The sequence below is a fragment of the Hypanus sabinus genome, chromosome 3 (genome assembly GCF_030144855.1).
Source record: "Hypanus sabinus isolate sHypSab1 chromosome 3, sHypSab1.hap1, whole genome shotgun sequence".
In the NCBI taxonomy this organism is placed as follows: Eukaryota; Metazoa; Chordata; class Chondrichthyes; order Myliobatiformes; family Dasyatidae; genus Hypanus; species Hypanus sabinus.
In genome coordinates, this window is record NC_082708.1 from 108,699,097 (window position 1) to 108,719,041 (window position 19,945).

The following is a 19,945-nucleotide window of genomic DNA, read 5'->3' on the forward strand; positions in this document are numbered from 1 at the left end:
TGGTAATTAATAGCCAAGATAAGGACGTAAAGGACGTCCCAGTGCTTCCTTATGCGGTTTCTTATTCAGGACCCGCTCACCAGGAATCAGGGTGTGTCCTCCCATTGGATCACTCCAAGTGGCAGAAACCTGCTGAGAAGCAGACTGGACTGCTTGGGTTAATTTCACACAACAGTTAATGAAACTCTCTGTCATAATGTGTATATCAGCATCTCTGAGATCGAGAGCTTTGGGCAATAACACAGGATGTCCTGTTACCAACTCGAATTGACTTAGTTTGGCTTTCCTCTTTGGGGTTCCTCTGATGCGACATAAAACCACAGGAAGAGCTGTAGGCTATGGTATGCTCTTCTCATCATATTTAGCAACATTAACAATATAATCATTCTTTTATGATTTCATTCATTTTGTGCATCAGTCCTGATGACTCTGGGTGATGTGGACAAAGAAAAGACCATGTAATGTTCAAGTTTAAAGTTTGGATACTAATTTGAATGTTTGATGAGGTTAAACATCACAGCAAAAGAAAAACAATCAAGACACAATCAATTCACCATCTACTCAAGAACCAGTATGTTCTGCTTTTGAAATTTCTTGGTACTATATTATTGACTTTAGTTTGATTGCAATTTCTCTGCCAGCTTTACATTACATTTCACGGATAAAGAGCTGCAATATAATAACCGTAAGTTACAGAACTATTGCATTATAGAATATTTTTTCGAAGGATTTGTATGAACATCGATAAGAAAACTCACTGAATGGGTTAGTAGAAATGCAAATTTACAATGGAGTATTTCAATCATTGTTTTGAACCTTGTTTATGAATGGACTTCAATGAATCATTTACCTTGGGACAGAGTACATTGGCATCCTAACTCAAACTGAGTGCATATCTGTAGAGCAAGTTCCATAATGATTGTATAATTTATTATTGGATAACTTTGATTAAATGAATAATCCAAAAACAATTTCTAATATGTTGAGTTATCATATTTATGTTATATTATGGATAAATATTATAAATCATTAACTTCCATACAGATTTCTGTTGATTTTATCAAAAACAAAAAAACTGTTTACCAAAGTCTAAATAGGATACAACATAAAGCTATGAGGGGCTACTTTACTCTCCTACCTTCCCTGGCAGATGTTGAAAATCTATTCTGAGGAGTGTAATGAGTTTTCTCGGTTTCCTGGACCATGCTTCTTTTCCAATGGGAAGCAAATAAATTAGTCATTCACTAAGTTAATTGTTATGATTAAATTTCAAAATAGTCATTATCCCTGTTTTTTTCAGACTTTTTGTAAGAATAAATAAATCCTTCCTAAATTAAAATCATTGAACTATCTCCAGAGTTTAATTTGGATTCGCTACCTGTGAATTCTGAAATCTATAGTTCGATGCTCCATGCTTCCTCTCTGATACAGTAACTCCTGAATTTGACTTGAGTACTTCTGGCTGAGGGAAAAGAAAAAGCTCACAAAAAAGCAGTAAACTCATTTTTTGTTTAGTTATTTTTTTGGATTTTAAAAATTGCACACATTCTAATCTGCTCTTCCCTTTAAATTTTAAAAACTATTTGCAAGCAAAGTTCTGTTTAAATGTGGTTGACTTTCAACATTACTCACTCTGCAGCCACTTGAAAGAGTGTTCCCCATGGGCAGAGATGATCAAACCTGGATGCAGGTCCCTTTTAAGATTTATTCCCTCTAATCTTCTTTAAAACATAAAATTTCCACTCAGTCAATTCAATTTTCAGTCTCCCCCTTTTTCTGTATCATCTTGTCCTATCTGCTTATTGTAAATGCATAGATTGGTTGACTCAGTGAACTAAGCCATTGTAATCCGGGAAATACCCTGTTTTATGGCTGATGATTATAACAGAAAATATTTTGATTAAAATAACTTCTCAGTTTATCAGAATCATTGAAAGATTGGTAAATGGCTTTTACTTTATGATACACCTTTACATAATGAAATCCAGCAGAGTGCTCGGTCCATTATTTTTTTCCAAATATATGAATGACTTGGTCTTAACTATGTTGAGAAGTTAACTGTTAGTGACTGTGTGCTTAAGATTGAGAGAAAAAGAAAGCCACCTTAGGCTGACACAACTTGTGAAGGGAATGGAATGATATATGGATGATACGGAGATTGATGGGTTCTCGATTGGACATGGCATCAAAGGTTACGGGGAGAAGGCCGGGAACTGGGGTTGAGGAGAAGATAGAAAAAAGGATCAGCCATGATTGAATGGTGGAGCAGACTCATTGGGCCAGATGGCCTAATTCTGCTCCTATGTCTTACCACCCTATCAGACACAAGAGGAGGATATTTGGTATAAATTGGCATCAAGATTGGCACAACAATGTGGGCTGAATAGCCTATCCAGAGCAGTACTGTTCTATGTTCTATTTTGGTAAAGGCAGAAACCTTCATCACATTCAAAAATTTAGTACTGTACTTCATAATGGAATTAACTAGCTATTGCACACTTGGATATTCTATCACATAACACACTAGACTATGGGATTTGCCAATATACAATAAAATATAAAATATACAATAAAATGCAACATCTTATCATTATAATGCTTCATTATTACCTTCAAAATGTTATGACAGTTAATCACAAGCATGGGTTGACTTAAAATTTTAATTTGTTAAAACATTCTGTTCTTCTCCAATATTTTAGGGAAATAATTCCACAGCTTGGAGCCGAGATTACTGGTGGAACCTGGGGTGCACAAGAGTGCAGAGACTTCAGTCGGTCATGGAGGTGAATGAGATTAGAGAGATAGGAAGGTGGGGTGGGAGCTGATGAAAGCGTGGATGTGAAAAACAGGTGATAATTTTAAAATGGAGACGTTATTGCAGATTATGAAACACCACGGTGACCTGTGAATAGGACCTGGGAAAATGAGAATTTAGCTTGCAAACATGCAGGAAAAACTTTGGAATATTGTAGCTGATACTAGAAGTGAAAAAGGCATGAGACATTTAGCATCTTGAGCTGAGACAAAGGTGGAAAAGGGCCATATTCATAGGGTCAGAAAGAAGGTGCAAGGTTTTACTGAATTATAGAATAAAGTGTCTAATTTTTTGTAAGATGTGATATCATGCAGTAAAATACCCTGATATGTTCTAACTGAAACTTATGTCAAACTTTTTTCAGACATCCGTTTCCTTCAGAGGTACAGGAGAATTATGACGCATCACAAGCTGGAACGAATAAAGCTAGTAAAGGTGGAATAATATATGCGGACTACCTTCAGGTACTCATGAGTCTACTGCAGCATTATTCCTTACTGAATGTCTCTTTACCTCAATAGCATACCCCTATTTACATAACTGTGTCAGTGTCATTGAAACCTATGAGACACAGAAAATGTCTCAGCATTGGAAAACATTCAACTTTTAAAGGAAAAGCTGCAGCTTTGGGTATCATCACTATTCTTTTGGCTGACTTTTTCAGTTTACAACTCATAAGAACACTTTTTCTTGCACACCAAGAATTATTTGGCAAGGTAGCATTTCACACAATCCATAAATCTCCACCGAAGTTTCTTGGTGGCATCAGTACTCATGCGATACCTTGTTAAGACCAGTCCTGCCAAATTAGACTTTAGTAATCCATGTAACCCATTGTTAGACCATGGATATGGCTTAAGTAGAAGGGAAAAACCTTACCATGTGCTATTTAAAATTATAGAACTGTAATGAAAGAGCCTTTTAGTCCATCATATCTGCATTTATTTCTAACAGAACAACACATTAGGCCCACTTTAGTAGCTTTCAACATTTTCCTTCAAAATATACAGTAATGTGCAGAAGTCTTAAGTGTATATAAATTGATAGATAGATAAGGTGTCTAAGACTCTTGCACAGTGTTGTAGTAATTTTACGTATTGCACTGTATTGCCATGGCTACTGCAAAAGAAACAAATTTTATGACATATGTGAATGATGATAAACTTAATTCTGATTTCACAGGGAAAGCCCCATTCTCAAATCTATATATATTTTTAAACTTTAGTGTCTCATCTCAGGAACCTCAAATCTCCAATGCCCTCTCCGCAGTGCCTGCACATTCTTCCTACACCAAGACCTTCTACCACACTGATCCAGTTCCAGTTGAAGTGTTGTGTTCAGCTTTGCCTCCCCACTAAAGGCAAGAATGGGGGAGAATGCGGGAGATTTGTGTGAATGTAATCATCCAACTTTATAAGTCTTTCCAAATGACATCATCTTACATTTACCAGAATTAAATTGTATTTACTCTGCCCATCTTACCAAGAGGTAAGTGTAGCTGAAGACTGTTCTTCACAACAGCAACAATACCATCAATGTTTATTTCATCTTTACACTTACTAATAATGTCCCTGACATCCGCAAAGTTCCAGCCAATGGTGTGGTATACTGTGGTGATATCACGTGTCACGTGTAAGAACGTGATTGGACAGAGTTCTGAGCATGCGCAGAAATGACAGTAACCCACGGTATGTATAAAGAACACAACATGTTGTCAGAAGTTGGTTTGGAAGAATAATACTTTTTGCTAACACGGGAGAAGTGAAGATTATCAAAAAAAAGAGCACAAACTTTTTTGTTGTTTGCTAATAGCTTTAAAAATGGAAGTTTTGCAACTCCCATCGATGCTTTAGCTGATTGGGAACGTAACTGAAAACTGGAAAAAATTTAAACAGCGTTTTGAAATTTATTTATCGGCGATCAGAGCAGAAGATAAATCAGAAAACACGCAAGCTGCCGTTCTACTTCACGTGACTGGTGACAATGCAATTGAGGTATATAACCATTTTACTTCTGAGAATGGAGATAATTTGAATCTAAGAGCGATAATGGACAAACTTGATGCATTTTGTATACCAAAGCACAATGTGACATATGAAAGGTACAAATTCTTTACCTGTTGACAGAGAGCTGGTCAAACAATTGATCAATTTGTCACTGAGTTGAGAAACCGCAGTAAAACATGTGAGTTTGCAGAGCTGACAGACTCTGTCATCAAAGACAGAATTGTTTGTGGCCTTCTGGATAATGCTCTGAGAGAAAGACTCTTACGAGAACCAGACATAAATTTGGGAAAAGCTTTGATTCTCTGCAAGGCTTCAGAAACTGTAACGTTTGTAATGCTAAAGAGCTTTTTATTGAGAGCTGCGTAGATGCTGTGGAAAAGCGCAAACATGCTAGAAAAATTTATAAAACGGCAACAAACCAGACAGAGAGCAAGATGTCATCTGAAAGAAAAAAACTTTGTGATTGCTGTGGGTAGCAACATCTGCCAAAAAAGTGTCCAGCATATGGGAAAATGTGCAGCAATTGTGGTAAGAGTAATCATTTTTCATGCTGTTGCAGAAGTAGAAAGAAAATCAAACACATAAATGCAGTGCTTGAAAATGAATGTGAGGAGTTTTATGTAGATGTGCTTTGTGAAAACAAACAAAATAAGAATGACTGGACTGTGCCATTGCAAGTGAACCAAAACAATATTCTGTTTAAACTGGATACTGGAGCACAAGTAAATGTTCTTGCAGAATCTGGGTTGAATGCATTAAAGCCAAGACCGAAGTTACATCAGACAAATATGAAAGTGACTGGGTATTCAGGTGCAAACATTCCAGTTAAAGGAACATGAGTGGCAAAAGTATCACTCCAAAATATTGTGCACACGCTTTCATTTGTGGTCAGTCAATATTGTGTTTACCTGCCTGTGAGAGACTGAATTTGGTGAAAAGAGTATTAGTCCTGGACAGTGACACAGAGTCAGAATACAGTTATTTGATGAAAAAGTATGAGGACTTGTTCAAAGGGCTTGGTTGTCTTCCAGGAGAGCACACGATTAAAATTGACAATACGGTGCCACCCGTAGTACATCCATGTAGAAAAGTACCTTTGCATTACGTCATCAACTGAAAACAGAGCTAGACAGAATGGAAAGGCTAGGAGTCATAAAAAAATTTGATGAACCGACTGAATGGGTCAATTCGCTTGCCATTGTTGATAAAAAATGGAAAACCGAGGATTTGCTTAGATCCAAGAGACTTGAATCAAGCCATTAAAAGAGAGCATTTCAAATTTCCGACTCGTGAAGAAATTATGTCACAGTTTGCTAATGTGAAGTACTTTAGTAAATTAGATGCATCCCCTGGATTCTGGCAACTTAAGCTAGATGAACTGAGTTCAAAGTCATGTACTTTTAACACTCCTTTTGCCAGATACCATTTTCTTAGGCTTCCATTTGGAATTGCATCTGCTCCTGAAATGTACCATAAAACTATTCACATGCTATATGAGCACATTGAGGGTGTGGATACTTCCATGGACAATATTATTGTTTGGGGATCATTTATACAAGAGCATGATGCCAGACTTAGTCAAGTCTTAGGGGCAACGCGCAAGGCAAACCTGAAGTTGAATAAAGACAAATGTCAGCTAGGAGTGACTGAACTTACCTTTGTGGGTGATATCATCAGCATTGAGGGTGTACGTCCTGATCCATTGAAGGTTTCTGCTATTGAGAACATGCCAAGACTGCAATGTAAAAAGGATGTTCAAAGGTTCATGGGAATGGTCAACTACATGGGAAAATTCATACCCAATCTTTTGGAACAGCTTGCTCCATTGAGGCAGCTAACAGAAAAGAAAAAGGAATGGAGCTGGAATCATGAACAGGAGAAGGCATAGCAAAATCTCAAGGAAGTGCTCACCAAAGAACCTGTGTTGAAATTCTATGATGCTGAGAGACCTATCAAAATCTCATGTGATGCATCTCAAGCAGGCTTAGGGGCAGTAATACTCCAGAAACATGATAAGGAATGGCTAGCAGTGGCATATGCATCTCGTTCATTATCTGATCTAGAAACAAATTGAAAAAGAATTGCTCAGCATTATGTTTGCTTGTGAGAGATTTCATCAGTTTGTGTCAGGGCAATCTATTGATGTTGAAACTGATCATTAGCCTCTGATTGCATTGTTTCACAAACCTTTAAGTGACTGTTCTTTGCGAATTCAGTGAATGATTATCAAATTGCAAGATATGCATTGAATGTGTCATACACATCTGGAAAATTCATGTACACGGCTGACACACTTTACAGAGCTGTGGATCCAACAACAAAAGGCAGTCACAGGGACGCTGTTGATGTTCAGGCATTTGTTGGTATGATCATACAGACTGTACCTGTTGCTCCCAAAAAGTTGGAACTGCTGTGTCTTGAGACAGAGAAGGACAAAATTCTCAGTTAAGTAATACAAGTGGTGATGGATGGATGGCCATATAATAGGCATGACTGTACCTCAGAAGTACAAGAATATTGGAACCACAGATCAGAACTGTCTGTTGTGGATGGAATATTGTACAAAGGTAGCAGAATTGTGGTTCCTAAAAGTCTCCGAAAAGAAATGCTTGGGAAAATTCATGAAGGCCACCTGGGTATTGAAAAGTGTAAGAGAAGGAAGCAAGAAGTGATGTTTTGGCCCAGGATGAATCAAGAAATTGCAGAATTGGTGTCTTCTTGTCAAATATGCCTTAAATACAAATGTAACAACCCTATGGAGCCACTGGATCCACATCCTAGTCCCCAGAGACCTGATCAGAAGGTAGGCGTTGATCTTTTTGTCACTGACAACAAAGATTATCCATTAATAACAGATTACTGGTCCTTGTATCCTGAAGTGTGTGGTCTGAGCAGAATCATGGCAGAGAATGTAATTACATGCATGAAATCAGTTTTCTCCAGACATGGGTTACCTGATGAAGTTTTCACAGAAAATGTGACATGGTTCTGGTCGGCCATTCCCCTTTAACACTTCTTTCTCCCTGTTTATGCCCCAATTTCAGTCAATTGCTGCTAGTTACCCAATTACCGTACACCTGGCTTTCATCAGAGACTGGGAAATAAATACGACGGTGACTCTATCACAGGTTGCCAGTTCGTTGGTCAATTCTCGTGTGATACTTCGTTCCCTGTTCTGATTAGAACCGGTAGTTCTAAGTTCCACTCTAGTTTCTAGAGAGTTCCTGTGAATCCTGTCTCCTTGTCAAGATCCCTCTGGTTTCCTGCTCTACGTTCAGGTCTATGCCAGCCTCCCTAACTGAGTTGACGTGCCAGAGGTTTTCCTCCGTTGCCCCCGTGTAACACAATGGTCCACAACTCAATGGTGAATGCATGAGACATTTTGCTCGTGAATGGGGCTTTGTTCATACAACATCCAGTCCATTTTTCCCTCAGTCCAATGGAATGGTTGAGAAGTCGGTAGGAATTATCAAGAAACTGATGCACAAAGCAAAAGATAGTGTAAGTGATTTTATAAAGCTTTGTTAGCCCATCACAGTACTCCACTTGAATGTGGATTTTCACCTGCTCGGCTCTTGATGGGACGCCGTTTGAGATCCAATCTGCCAATAGGTGAGAGCCTTCTGAGAACTGAGGGAGGGGAATAAGTGAAAAAATGGAAAGATGAACACAAAGCAAAACAGAAAACATACTTTGACAGATCTTCTTGTCCATTACCTGAACTGTACCAAGGAGGTGAAGTAAGGATACAAGACAAAATGGACACATGGACATAGAAAGCTACAGTACTTGAAGAAGTACAACCCAGATCATACATGGTCCAAACAGAAGAAGGAGCAGTGTTAAGAAGAAATCACAAAGGCCTCAAGAAGGAGTCAACTTCAGAGTTACACTTAATTGATGCAGACCAGACAAAACATGAAAATAACAACAAAACACAAGAACTGTGTGAACCACTTAGAAGGTCTACTCGTGTTTGTAAACTGCCAGAGAGACTGATGGAGACATGTTAAATTATGCATTTGTTTTGATTAATGTTGCTAATTGTTTTTCTTTTTAAGGAAAGGAAGATGTGGTGATATCACATGTCATGTGTAAGATGTGATTGGACAGAGTTCTGAGCATGCACAGAAATGACAGGATGATTGCAAAACTTGTATGGTTAAAGCATGGTTGCTATTTGCTGTTAAATAAAAGCTCTAGTTATATTCTTCCAGAATATGTTTCTTTATGAGTGCCCCATGGCACGTATAAAGAACACAACAGTATACCACTGGTCATAAGCTTCAAGTTGCTGAAACAACCCTGTGCTTTCTACCACCAAGCCAATTTCTAATCCACTTGACCAGCATTTCAAGAGTTCTATGGCTCTTACATTTTTGACCAGCCTCAAATGCTGGTGGCGTTTCCGTAGTTCATGTACAGTACATAAAACACTTTACACTCACTGATGTACTAGGTTATCTTGTTGAAATTATTAGCCATCTAGGATCCTCACTTAAAGTAATGATGACTATCCTGATTAATTACTGCATATCCAACTGCTGATTAATCCTAATCCTTTGCTATTTCTTCAGTAGCCTCACTGGCACTGATATTGCAGTCACTGGCCTGAATTGTCTGGTTTATCCTGCTCCCCTTCCTGAATAGAAACACCTCATTTATTCTCTGTCAGTCACCTGGCACTTCAACAATAGCCAATGAAGTATTTAAAATTCTCTGTCAGGGCCATGGCGATCTCCTGTCCTAGGAACCTGGGATACATCTCATTAAGCTCTGGAAATTATTCTCATTTAAGTCCATGAAGATATCCCATACTTCTTCTTTCATTGATAATTTGCTGTAAAATTTCTTTACAGCAAATACAAATGAGAAATATTCCCCTACGATCACCTACATTTTCTGTCTGCATACACAAATTACGACATTCATCCACACTGGTCACTCTTTCCCTGGTTGCTTTCTTGCCTTCAAAATACATGCAAAATGCTTTGGGGCTTTAATCTTGTCCACCAGTGATATATCATGTACCCCCCCCCCCTCAACTTTGCCCTCCTGATTTCTTCCGATTGCATTTTCTATGGACCTGAAAGACCTCCCCCATTTTCAGTTCTCTGTATGTGCCATATGCCTCTTTTCCTTTTTTACTCGGCTCTCTATACCTCTTGACACTCAGAGTTTTGTGAACTCACTGTGCGAGTCATTCACCCTCATAGAAGTGGTCTGATTCTTATTTTCAGTTTAGATTCTCTCCCCTGTCAGATGTAGACATATTGTACCTATGGGTAGCTCCTGGCTGTCTGCTTTCGTCAGGTTCTTTCTAAGCCTGCCCTTGGGGGATGATGTGCTCTGAGATTTCACTGAATACCGTACCTGTTTGCTTCAATTCCTTTGCCTCGTGCCACCTATCCCTTTGTTTGACAGCTTTTCTTAACTTGCAGAGTGACTACCTCGAAAGTTGTGCTCTCCATGGTAGCATAGTGGTTAGAACATCACTTTATGGTACCAACAACCTGGGTTCATTTCCCACTGTTGCCCGTAAGGATTATGTATATTCTCCCCGTGACTCCGTGGGTTTTCTCCAGGTGCTCCAGTTTCTTCCCACAGTCCAAAGACATACCGGTTGGTAGGTTAGTTGGTCATTGTCAATTGTCTCAGGATTAGGCTAGGGTTAATCGGGGGTTTGCTGGGCACATGGCTCAAAAGTCCGGAAAAACCAGTTCTGCGCTGTATCTCAATAAATAAATAAATAATATCTCCTTCAGCCTTGTTGGTGCACGTCTGTCTCCAATTGTCACTCAAGTTCCAAAAACCAGTGCTCAAGCTGCTCAAACCACAGGCACTTCATCCAGTTTACATGGAGCAGCATGTTGTAAAGACAAGGGACTGAGCTTACATATTATACTTTTAATATGAAAAAACCCCGTAAAATGTGATCCAATCTGTTCCTGCATTTTATATGAATTACAGAAAAGTGAAAATACTTACTGATGCACCATCAATAACTCTTGGAGACGAGAGGTGAACGATAGGCTTTTATTAGCAGCAAAAGGGAGCATGGCATCTCGGAGACTGAGGGGGGAGCAGTGCCTCCAATCGCCTTTATACAGGGGTCTGTGGGAGGAGCCACAGGAGCAGTCAGCAGAGGGGCGTGTCCAGACAGGTATACATACTTGTATACCACACTTACCTTTCTGACCGACACCAGTGTTGTGCTGTCCAACCAAAGGTTAGTGCTGAAAAGATTCCACAGCCCCTCCCCACCATAGCCTCTGCATTCACCAAAGCTCTCTCTAATCTCTATGATCCACTTTGAAAAATGGTTTCAATCAGTGCTGGTAGTATTGGATGATGGTGGCGATTTACTGCACATCACTAATGTAATAAACATCACCAAACTTGCACTAACTTTGTTCCAATTCTAGTACTGGGGTGCAAACACACATTTTTAAGTTCAAAAATTTACTTATAAGCACATCATTATTTCAATGCATGAGAATCTCAGTGAACTAGTCTCGCCTCTGGGTTTTTATCCTGTTCTTCGTTTCCATCACTGACTTTTCTATCTAAGGAGTTATTTATAATCACATAAGAAAAAGGCTCAGCAATATTGGACAGCCTCAGTAAATGCACACAAGTATAGTCATGCATGATTCATTTGTGCCATTTACTTCTGATGTAAACAGCGTACCAACATTGTGCTACCTACTAATTTTAAAACACCTACTACACACAGCCAGAGCAAGCCATACTGTTAATCGGAAATTTAGCCTCAGTAGAGGGTCCAATTATGCGAACGCTCAGAGCACTTAAAGCTCTTCTTGATGCCAGCCTCCAGCACTTAATTGGAGGAACTTGTGTGGGCATTCTCCAAACTATCATAACTTGTAAATATTTAATGATCATTCCATCTAGCGGGATCCTGCAGAAATCTTCATGCAGAAAACACAGAAGCAGAGGCAACCTATTTCTGCACACCAGTAATGTAATAAACATCACCAAACATGCACTCTTTGTTTTCTAGTACTGGGGTGAGCCCTACAGGCACACATTCAAAGTCAAAGTCCTGTCCCGAACCTTTGTGGCTTGACAGGCCGGTGCTTATGCCGGTTTCTGTGGCGTGAAGCGACTGAGAGTACGAGACTCCCCCCCCCACCCCCCTGGATAGGATGCCAGTCTATCGCGAGGTTGACCCATTATTCAGATGTGGTTAAGTGCCTTGCTCAATGACACACATTGCCTCTGCTGGGCTTGAACTCACGACCTTCAGGTCGCTTAGTCAAACACCCTAACCACTTGGCCACGTGCCACACACAGGCACACATTAGAGCCATAGAAAAGTCCAGCACAGAAATGGGCCATTTGGCTCATTCAGTTAGTGCCAATCCATTTAAACTGCCTAATTCCATCAATCTGCATCAGGACCATAACCCTCCATACACCTACCATCCATGTATCTATCCAAACTTTGCTTAAATGTTGAAATTGAGCTTGTCTGCAGCACTTGCACTGGCATCTCATTCTGCACTCTCACAACCTTCTGAGTGAGGAAGTTACCCCTCATGTTCCCCTTAAACTTTTCACCTTTCACCTTTAACCCATGACCTCTAGTTGCAGTCCCAAAAAACCTCAGTGCAAAAAGCCAGCTTGCATTTACCCCATTTATACGTCTCATAATTCTGTACACCGCTATCAAATCTCTCCTCAATCTTCTATGTCCTAAGGACTAAAGTCCTAACCTATTCAAGCTTTCCTTATAACTCAGTTCTTCCAGTCCCAGCAACATCCTTGTAAACTATTTCTGTACTGTTTCAACCTGATTTACATCTTTCCTATAGGTAGGTGACCAAAACTGCACAAGTTACTCCATTGTCTAAACTCCTTGAACAATTGTTTGCACACTACTTCACACTGCATGTACACGCAGTTCCTTCCCTCTTTCAGGATAAAACAGAAGCCATGGAGGCAAAGGCAACAAACCAGGATGGGGATGAGCATGTAACCACACCCTCCTATCCAGAGGGAATATTGTTAAATGTCATGGGGGGGGGGGGAATTTATACTGACGCCAGCGCTGGCTGAAATTATACCATTTCAATTCTCAGTCTGCCCCACCTCAACATTATTTCTGTTTTACAAACCACTGAATCGAACATGCAACTTGAACTTTTTCTTCACAGCCTATTATCAAATCCCTTCTCCTTTCAATAAGAACTGCATCCCTGGACAGTACCTGGTAGAGGAGAAAGAGAATTTGAAGATACAGGGAGCATCATTGGAAAGGAAACAAAGTTTATGCATTGCAGTCAGGGGAACCTTTATCAAAGCTAGGAAAGAGTTAAACTGAGAAATTTTAAATTGCATGGGGAATATTTGTGATAGGGTGAGACTATCACAAATGGATTCACAGGGCAGTAAGAAGGTAGCTATTGTGTAAAGCTGAGTTCCCTGAAGTTGAAAAGTTTGATATTTTCCAGAAGGTTGCAACTTGCACAAATGGACACAGTGGAATCCTTCTTTCTCCCTCCCTTTCTCCAAAATATGGACAGTCTTGACCTGAAATGTTAAGATGCTGACTGACCTACAGAGTATTTTCATATCAGATTTCCAACATTTGCAGTTTTATTTTTAGGACGGCAGAGTAGCGTAGTGGTTAGCACAACACTTTTCAGTACCAGCAACCCGAGTTCCATTCTTGCCACTGCCTGTAAGGAGTTTGTACATTCTCCCCGTGACTGTGTGGCTTTCCTCTGGGTGCTCCAGTTTCCTCCCACAGTCCAAAGATGTACTGGTTGGTAGGTTAATTGGTCGTTGTAAATTGTCCTGTGATTAGGTTAGGGTTAAATTGGGGGTTGCTAGGCAATGTTGCTCGAAGGGCTGGAAAGGCCTATTCCGTGCTGTATCTCAGTAAATAAAAAAATTTCATACAGCATTTTTAAACAAGACTATTCTAATAGTGAATGAAGGTCTAAGAAAGCTTTGAAATTTACAATTGCTTGTGGCAGGCACAGTTTACCATATAGCATATGCATAATGCACCATATAGCATAATGCTGTGGCAATAATAGAGACTGTGTGGTGGTTTCTTTTGAATTTATAGTCTTTGAACATCTTTACCATATAGCATATGCATAATGCACCATATAGCATAATGATGTGGCAATAATAGAGACTGTGTGGTGGTTTCTTTTGAATTTATAGTCTTTGAACATCTTTGGACTATTTTTACTGTGTTCATGGTCTGTTTTTTTTATATCAATTATGCTATTGTTTGCACTGTTGTAACTATGTGGTTTTGTGCAGGTCTTGTAGCTTTAGTTTTTGGTCTTGTTTTGTCTGGTGGATTTGGAGCTCCTTTCCGGGGTACACGCTAGACGGTAGCGTGATATTAATATGCAGCAGCCTCTCCGGACTCTGGATTGGGGATTGCCAAATGTTATGTGGATTTTCTGGTGTAGTCTGTTTTGTCATGTGCTTTTGTGATATCATTCTGGAGGAACGTTGTCTCATTTTTAAACTGCATTGCATTTGTGGTTTCTAAATGACAATAAACTGAATCTGAATCTGACATTTACAAAAAGGCAGAGGTGGGTTCTGTGATATTCTTTGACACATGGTGTTCAGTAAAGAATGGGAGAGGAAGAAAGGAGGGGAGGTGCTGTATTGGTTAAGGAGAATGTTGTAGCACTAGAGAGAAGATTGGTACAATGGAGGACTAAACTGATCTATTTAATCAACAACAGAGACATGGTTGCATTCTATAGGTCACCTGTTTAGTGAAATGGTACTGCAGAACAAATTTGTAAGGAAGTGTAGACATGAAGGCTTTCCAGATGTCTAAGCTGTGAGAACAATAACATAAGTTGGAGGAATAACTTTTGAAATGTGTTCTGGAGAGCTGTTTTTGCTCGGTGTGTCTTTGGCCAATGGTGAAGGATCTGTTTCTAGGAAGTAAACAAGGAACATCTATCAAACAGAAATCACGATATCGTTAAGTTAAGAATAGGTAGAGGGAAGGATATAAGCCTGTTCAAGTTGTGGAAAGGAGAGGGCGCGTTGAAATAGTGCAATTATATCTATTTCAAAGTTTATTTTGTGACCTACAGTCCAAGTATGTAAAAGTAATCTTGTCAAATCCAGTAAGTTGATATAATTTCTCATTTACTGTCTGAGCTGCAGGCAATTACTTCAGTAGTTCCATCAAATCACCTTTTCATGTCTGCTCAATGATGGCTTCTCCTGGCAGAGGATGTATCCCTCACAACCTCACCCTCCCACCTGCACTCTCTTACCACTATTATCAAATCATTCAGGAGAAGAAAGAGAAGCATTTCTAATAAGCAGGAGGCTTGCAATTGCCCTAACACAGTTCTCTACATAAATAGAATGAAAGGTACGGGGTGTCAATTAGTGTGAAGCGCACATTTGGAAGAGAAGGGAAGCAAGTGCTCAAGATTTCTAGAGATGCAGTGTTTGAATATCACATCAAATATTCATCAGCTTGAACAGAGTAATGCTAACTGTGCTCCATTGTTCTAATGGCTTTAGTTCAGCAGTGGTCCAATTTGCAGACTGTCTTTGTCAACATAACACATAATTAGTGACTTTAAAGATACCTCAGTATATGTTTGAGAGTTATAGTAAAATTAATTTTTCACAGTGCTTGCCAAACTGGAACTTGTGTAAAAGATGAACAAATATACTAAAAGACCAATTTTAAATGACATTTCTTCTGTTTCTGCTGCTCCCTCCATGGAAGAAGAGCTTATAATTCGCCATAAAGACTTGTTTTCTTATTGCCTCTGTCCTTCTGAATGACTGCATTATTTCTTCGTCTCACGGTGTACTGTACTTGCTGCAGGTTAGGAAGCATGAAGTAAAAGATATAAAAATAAACAATCAGAATCCTTGGTTATTTTGTATCTCTGAAATGCTTTTTGACTGGTAATTGAACTTTATTCTTCTGTTTAAGCTGGATAAAATCATCAACGCACAAGAACTGGTTAGTGAAAAGAAGGGAAACAAGATACATGATGAACATCTTTTTATTATAACCCACCAAGGTGAGGAGCTAACATTTGTTGCTGAAAATATGCGGTACTTGCAAATTGTTCATGAAATAATTCAGCATTATTTTGGTACATTATCAGTAACTCTATTTGTCTTTACAAATTGCAGCTTATGAATTGTGGTTCAAGCAGATTCTTTGGGAACTGGATTCAGTACGGGAAATATTTCAGAATGGTCACGTGAGTAATTTGCATTCTCCCCTATTCTGAATACACGCGATGAGATGGAGGAGCATTTGACACAGCTGGGTGGATTTCTCCTGGCTGAGTAAATGGATAAAATTTGCCAGAGGAGGAATTGTCCATTGGAACCAGGGAAAATGGACTAATTGATTAATTCTTCTTATAGTAGGAACAGACATAATGGAGCAAACTGCCCACCCCCCCACCACTTCTGTGCGTTTCCATGACATCCTAACCAGATCCTGGTTTGTAATTTATACAGGAGCTTCTACTTGTAAAGCTAAGCCACCCAATTAAACGCAAATAATGCATATCCATGTCAATACTGAATATAAGTCAATGTTCCCTTCAACCACTTCCAGCTGCACCATCATCACCATCAATGACGTTTTGCCATTCCACTATCACAAAGATTGTCTTTCTTTCTCTACCCTCCATTCTCTCTGCCATAAAATAGGTTTGATGTCTAACTTCCTTGTTCTGATGAAAGCTTAGTAATCTTTTTCCTCAAAAAAAGACAGAGCATCTTTTTCCTCCTCCACCGAAGCTGCCTGATCCACTAAGTATTTCTAGCATATTCCATTCTAATTTCATTCTTCCCCCTTGTCTGTTGAGTGATCTTGTATTGCGAAAATGATTGGGCTGTTCTTTGGTTTCTTTCTGAAATTGACTGGAATTTTTGTTGGAAGTTCTGCTCTTTTTATTAGCTTGGAAGGACATCAGTACTTTTTGGAGAAGATATATCTCAATAACTTCAGAACCATGATTCCTGTGTAGCTGAACTGACCAAATATAGAATACAATAATACTCTGGAGGAGTTTGGGAAAACATTACAAGAAAATCTGAAAGAACTTTATTAAAATCAGGAAACAGTCCACTTGTGTTGTTTTCCCATTCCTACTGGTCCACCTTGGTTTCCTCTTTTCCCATTTCTGTCTCTGTCTTCTCTATCCCCTGCTCCCTCTCTCCATCTGCCCAGTTTCCTTTCTCTTATGGTTCCACCCATTCCTTACTAGTATCTGTCTCGAAATGTCTCATTCTTCTTCCCCTAGCTGCCACCTCACCTTGTTCCAGCCCTTGTCTTGCTCTCCCTCTGACTACCTTTCCCCTATAGTCTCACTCCTAATGCAGATCGTTACCCACAATGTCAGCTCTCCCTTTGCCTCTACTGATACTTGTGGTTCAGGCAGTTTACATTTTTGCCTCTGATTTCAGCATCTGCAATTTCTTGTGTCTCTATACAAATATACAGTACTTGTTATACTGCATCATGCAAACTAAATGTTTAGATATTACAGATATCTAAATGTTTATTTTTAGGTTTAACAGATATTACTGATACTTGTAATATTTAATTACTTACATCTGTGGTCGGTGTCAATCTGTGTGTACTTTCCTTGTGTGATTCCTTCTGTGAGAACCTGCTGGCAAACACGTCATCAACAAAAATCCCAATTTATGTGCAGGGATTTCATATGGAGGGAGCAAAAGGAGTTGCACCCACAAAATTGTTGAAGAAGTCCTTCGGCAGGCAGCTAATACGTGCTCCCTGGTTTAAAGCAGTCAAAAACATAACGTTTCTCATTTCCCAACGTTATTTGTAAAATGTAGAGGTTACTAATGGAAAATAGAGGACCTAAACACTTGAAAAATATTAAGGCATTTAAAAGAAGTTATTTAGTCTGTTAGTATTTTCCTTTCAACGTCTTGCAGCCAGCCTCTTTCATTGAACTCAGTGGTGAATAATTTGTAAACATTGAATCCAACCTTGTGCGGATAGTTTCAGTGAGACCACTAACACTAGTTGTGGAGAAATGCCACAGCAATTTGCTTCCGCACTAGACACGGTAAGTGTGCTTGGGATTTCTGTGTTAACATGCAAGTGCTGAATTCCCAGAGTTGCTGGAACTCGCTGAAGGAGATGTAGGAAGCTCCACTTAGAACTGACATTTCAACTGCAAAACTGGTGCTATGAATTTAATTGCAGAAATTCAGTGCTGGAATTTATATTCTCAGCTTCTGGAATGTTGATCACTGCCACAATTGTTGGTAGTTAAGGGAAAGCAATAGTTTTCATTTGTCAATTCAGAACCTGTCAGAATATATGTATAATGCTATAAGACCAAATCAGAAGTAACGTTTGAAAGTGCTTCTGGCCACATGGTAAATTTGAGACATTTCAGAATCTTTTTATGTTATTTTTAATTTGTTCTAGGTATGTAGGTGGTTGGCCATTCCAACTTATCTTGAGGATAATTCAGTTTTGCTTTTTTTTTAAAAAAATTGAATGAACAGTAAATTATAACCCTTTTGGGAAAATATTTGTTCCAGGTAAGAGATGAAAGAAATATGTTGAAGGTGATCTCAAGAATTCATCGAATCGCGACAATCCTTAAACTCCTAGTGGATCAGTTTGCAGTTCTGGAGACAATGACAGCTTTGGATTTCTTTGATTTCAGGTAGCAAATACTTATAATTAAATGCTGGAACAGAACAAAAGTAAATTACAGCACAATGCATCTGAATTTGGGGAAAAAACCTTTGTCATTTGCCACTTTACTGGAGTATATTGTTCCACATATTGGTGTTTGTTGGATAAAGATTTCCAAATCAGGTAGACAAAAGAGAGGGCCATGGGGTTTAATTAGTCATGTACACATAAGGATGGAGTTTTAAAATCTTCTGCCTCTAGAATGATCAAAAACCATGGCTGTCATCAGAAGAACTACAGTGAGGCATCAGGTTGTGACGTGACTTGCTGCTGGACCCATCATTTGTGCTCCAAGTTGTGTCAATGCCAGAGAGAGGAAGTCCCAGTGAGTCAGGGTCTGGTGTCCTTGGGCATCTGATGGAGTGGTATTGAGGGGTTGTATGAGGAGTTTTGGGGGAAGAAGAATTTTCAGCCATGGGTATGCTGTTCATTTTTTTGCCACTGATGTCCAGACATACAGGAATTCCTGAGAGCAGTGGGATGAAAATCTGCAGGGTTTTACTGGGTATTTGGAATCCACCCTGCAGCGCAGGTGACTTTGCTTGACGTTCTCCAGACCTGCAATCACACGTCATACAAAACTGAAAGCTGTACCATAGTCAATGTTTAAAGTGGCTTTCAAAGATTCAGAGTACATTTACTATGAAAGTCTGTAGGCAGTATACAACCCTGAGATCTGTCTTCCCACAGACAGCCACGAAACAAAGAAAACCATGGAACCCATTCAAAGAAAAACATCAACTCCCCCAATGTGCTAAAAAAAGCAAATAGTGCAAACGGCAAAATAAGAGCGAAAAATACAGAATATAAGACACCAAACCGTAAAATCATTGAAGAGTCCAGGCATAATTTGGTTCAGCTCAGTTCAGTTCAATCCAGCGCTGTGTCATTTGTTAACTTCGGGTCTCAGAGCCAGTTCACCCTGATCAAAATCACACAAAGTAGCAACCAAAACAAAAGCGACCAAGTGTAATATAATCATGGTAGGGAAGGAATTGTCTTCCTCTGTAAATATCCAGATTAATCTGATCATATACACTGCTTTGTGCAGATTAGCTAAGAAGCAGATTTAAAGAAGATTAAAACTTGCAAAGTAAATAAATAATTATGATAAAGTTATACCTAAAATGAGCAATCCACGAGAGCAATTCTTGAGATTGTAAGTGCTGAGTGGATGCGTTACACCTCAATGCAAAAGTTGAAATTAGGCAATTGTAGGAACTACGTTTAGTGATATCAGTCTGATATTTCACAAAGCACCTAGGGTGAAACCACTCAAAGCTCAAGTATCAAAAGTGCAGATTTAAGCAATTCATACCCCAGGTATCTGCTCTGACTGTGGTGGAACCACTGCTTTCCAATTAATGCCTTTATCTTAAA

General features: G+C 39.2%; 1 protein-coding gene across 1 annotated transcript in view; it reads left to right on the forward strand.

Annotated features, from left to right (window-relative positions):
• Nucleotides 1–423: 423 nt before the first annotated feature.
• Nucleotides 424–19,945, forward strand: part of LOC132390927 (tryptophan 2,3-dioxygenase-like) — a 71,127-nt gene continuing 51,605 nt past the window's right edge. The window contains exons 1-5 of the mRNA XM_059963462.1: nucleotides 424–458; nucleotides 3,180–3,279; nucleotides 15,794–15,884; nucleotides 16,000–16,070; nucleotides 18,406–18,533. Coding sequence (XP_059819445.1) covers nucleotides 424–458; nucleotides 3,180–3,279; nucleotides 15,794–15,884; nucleotides 16,000–16,070; nucleotides 18,406–18,533 — 425 coding nt within the window. The remainder of the gene's footprint in view (nucleotides 459–3,179; nucleotides 3,280–15,793; nucleotides 15,885–15,999; nucleotides 16,071–18,405; nucleotides 18,534–19,945) is intronic.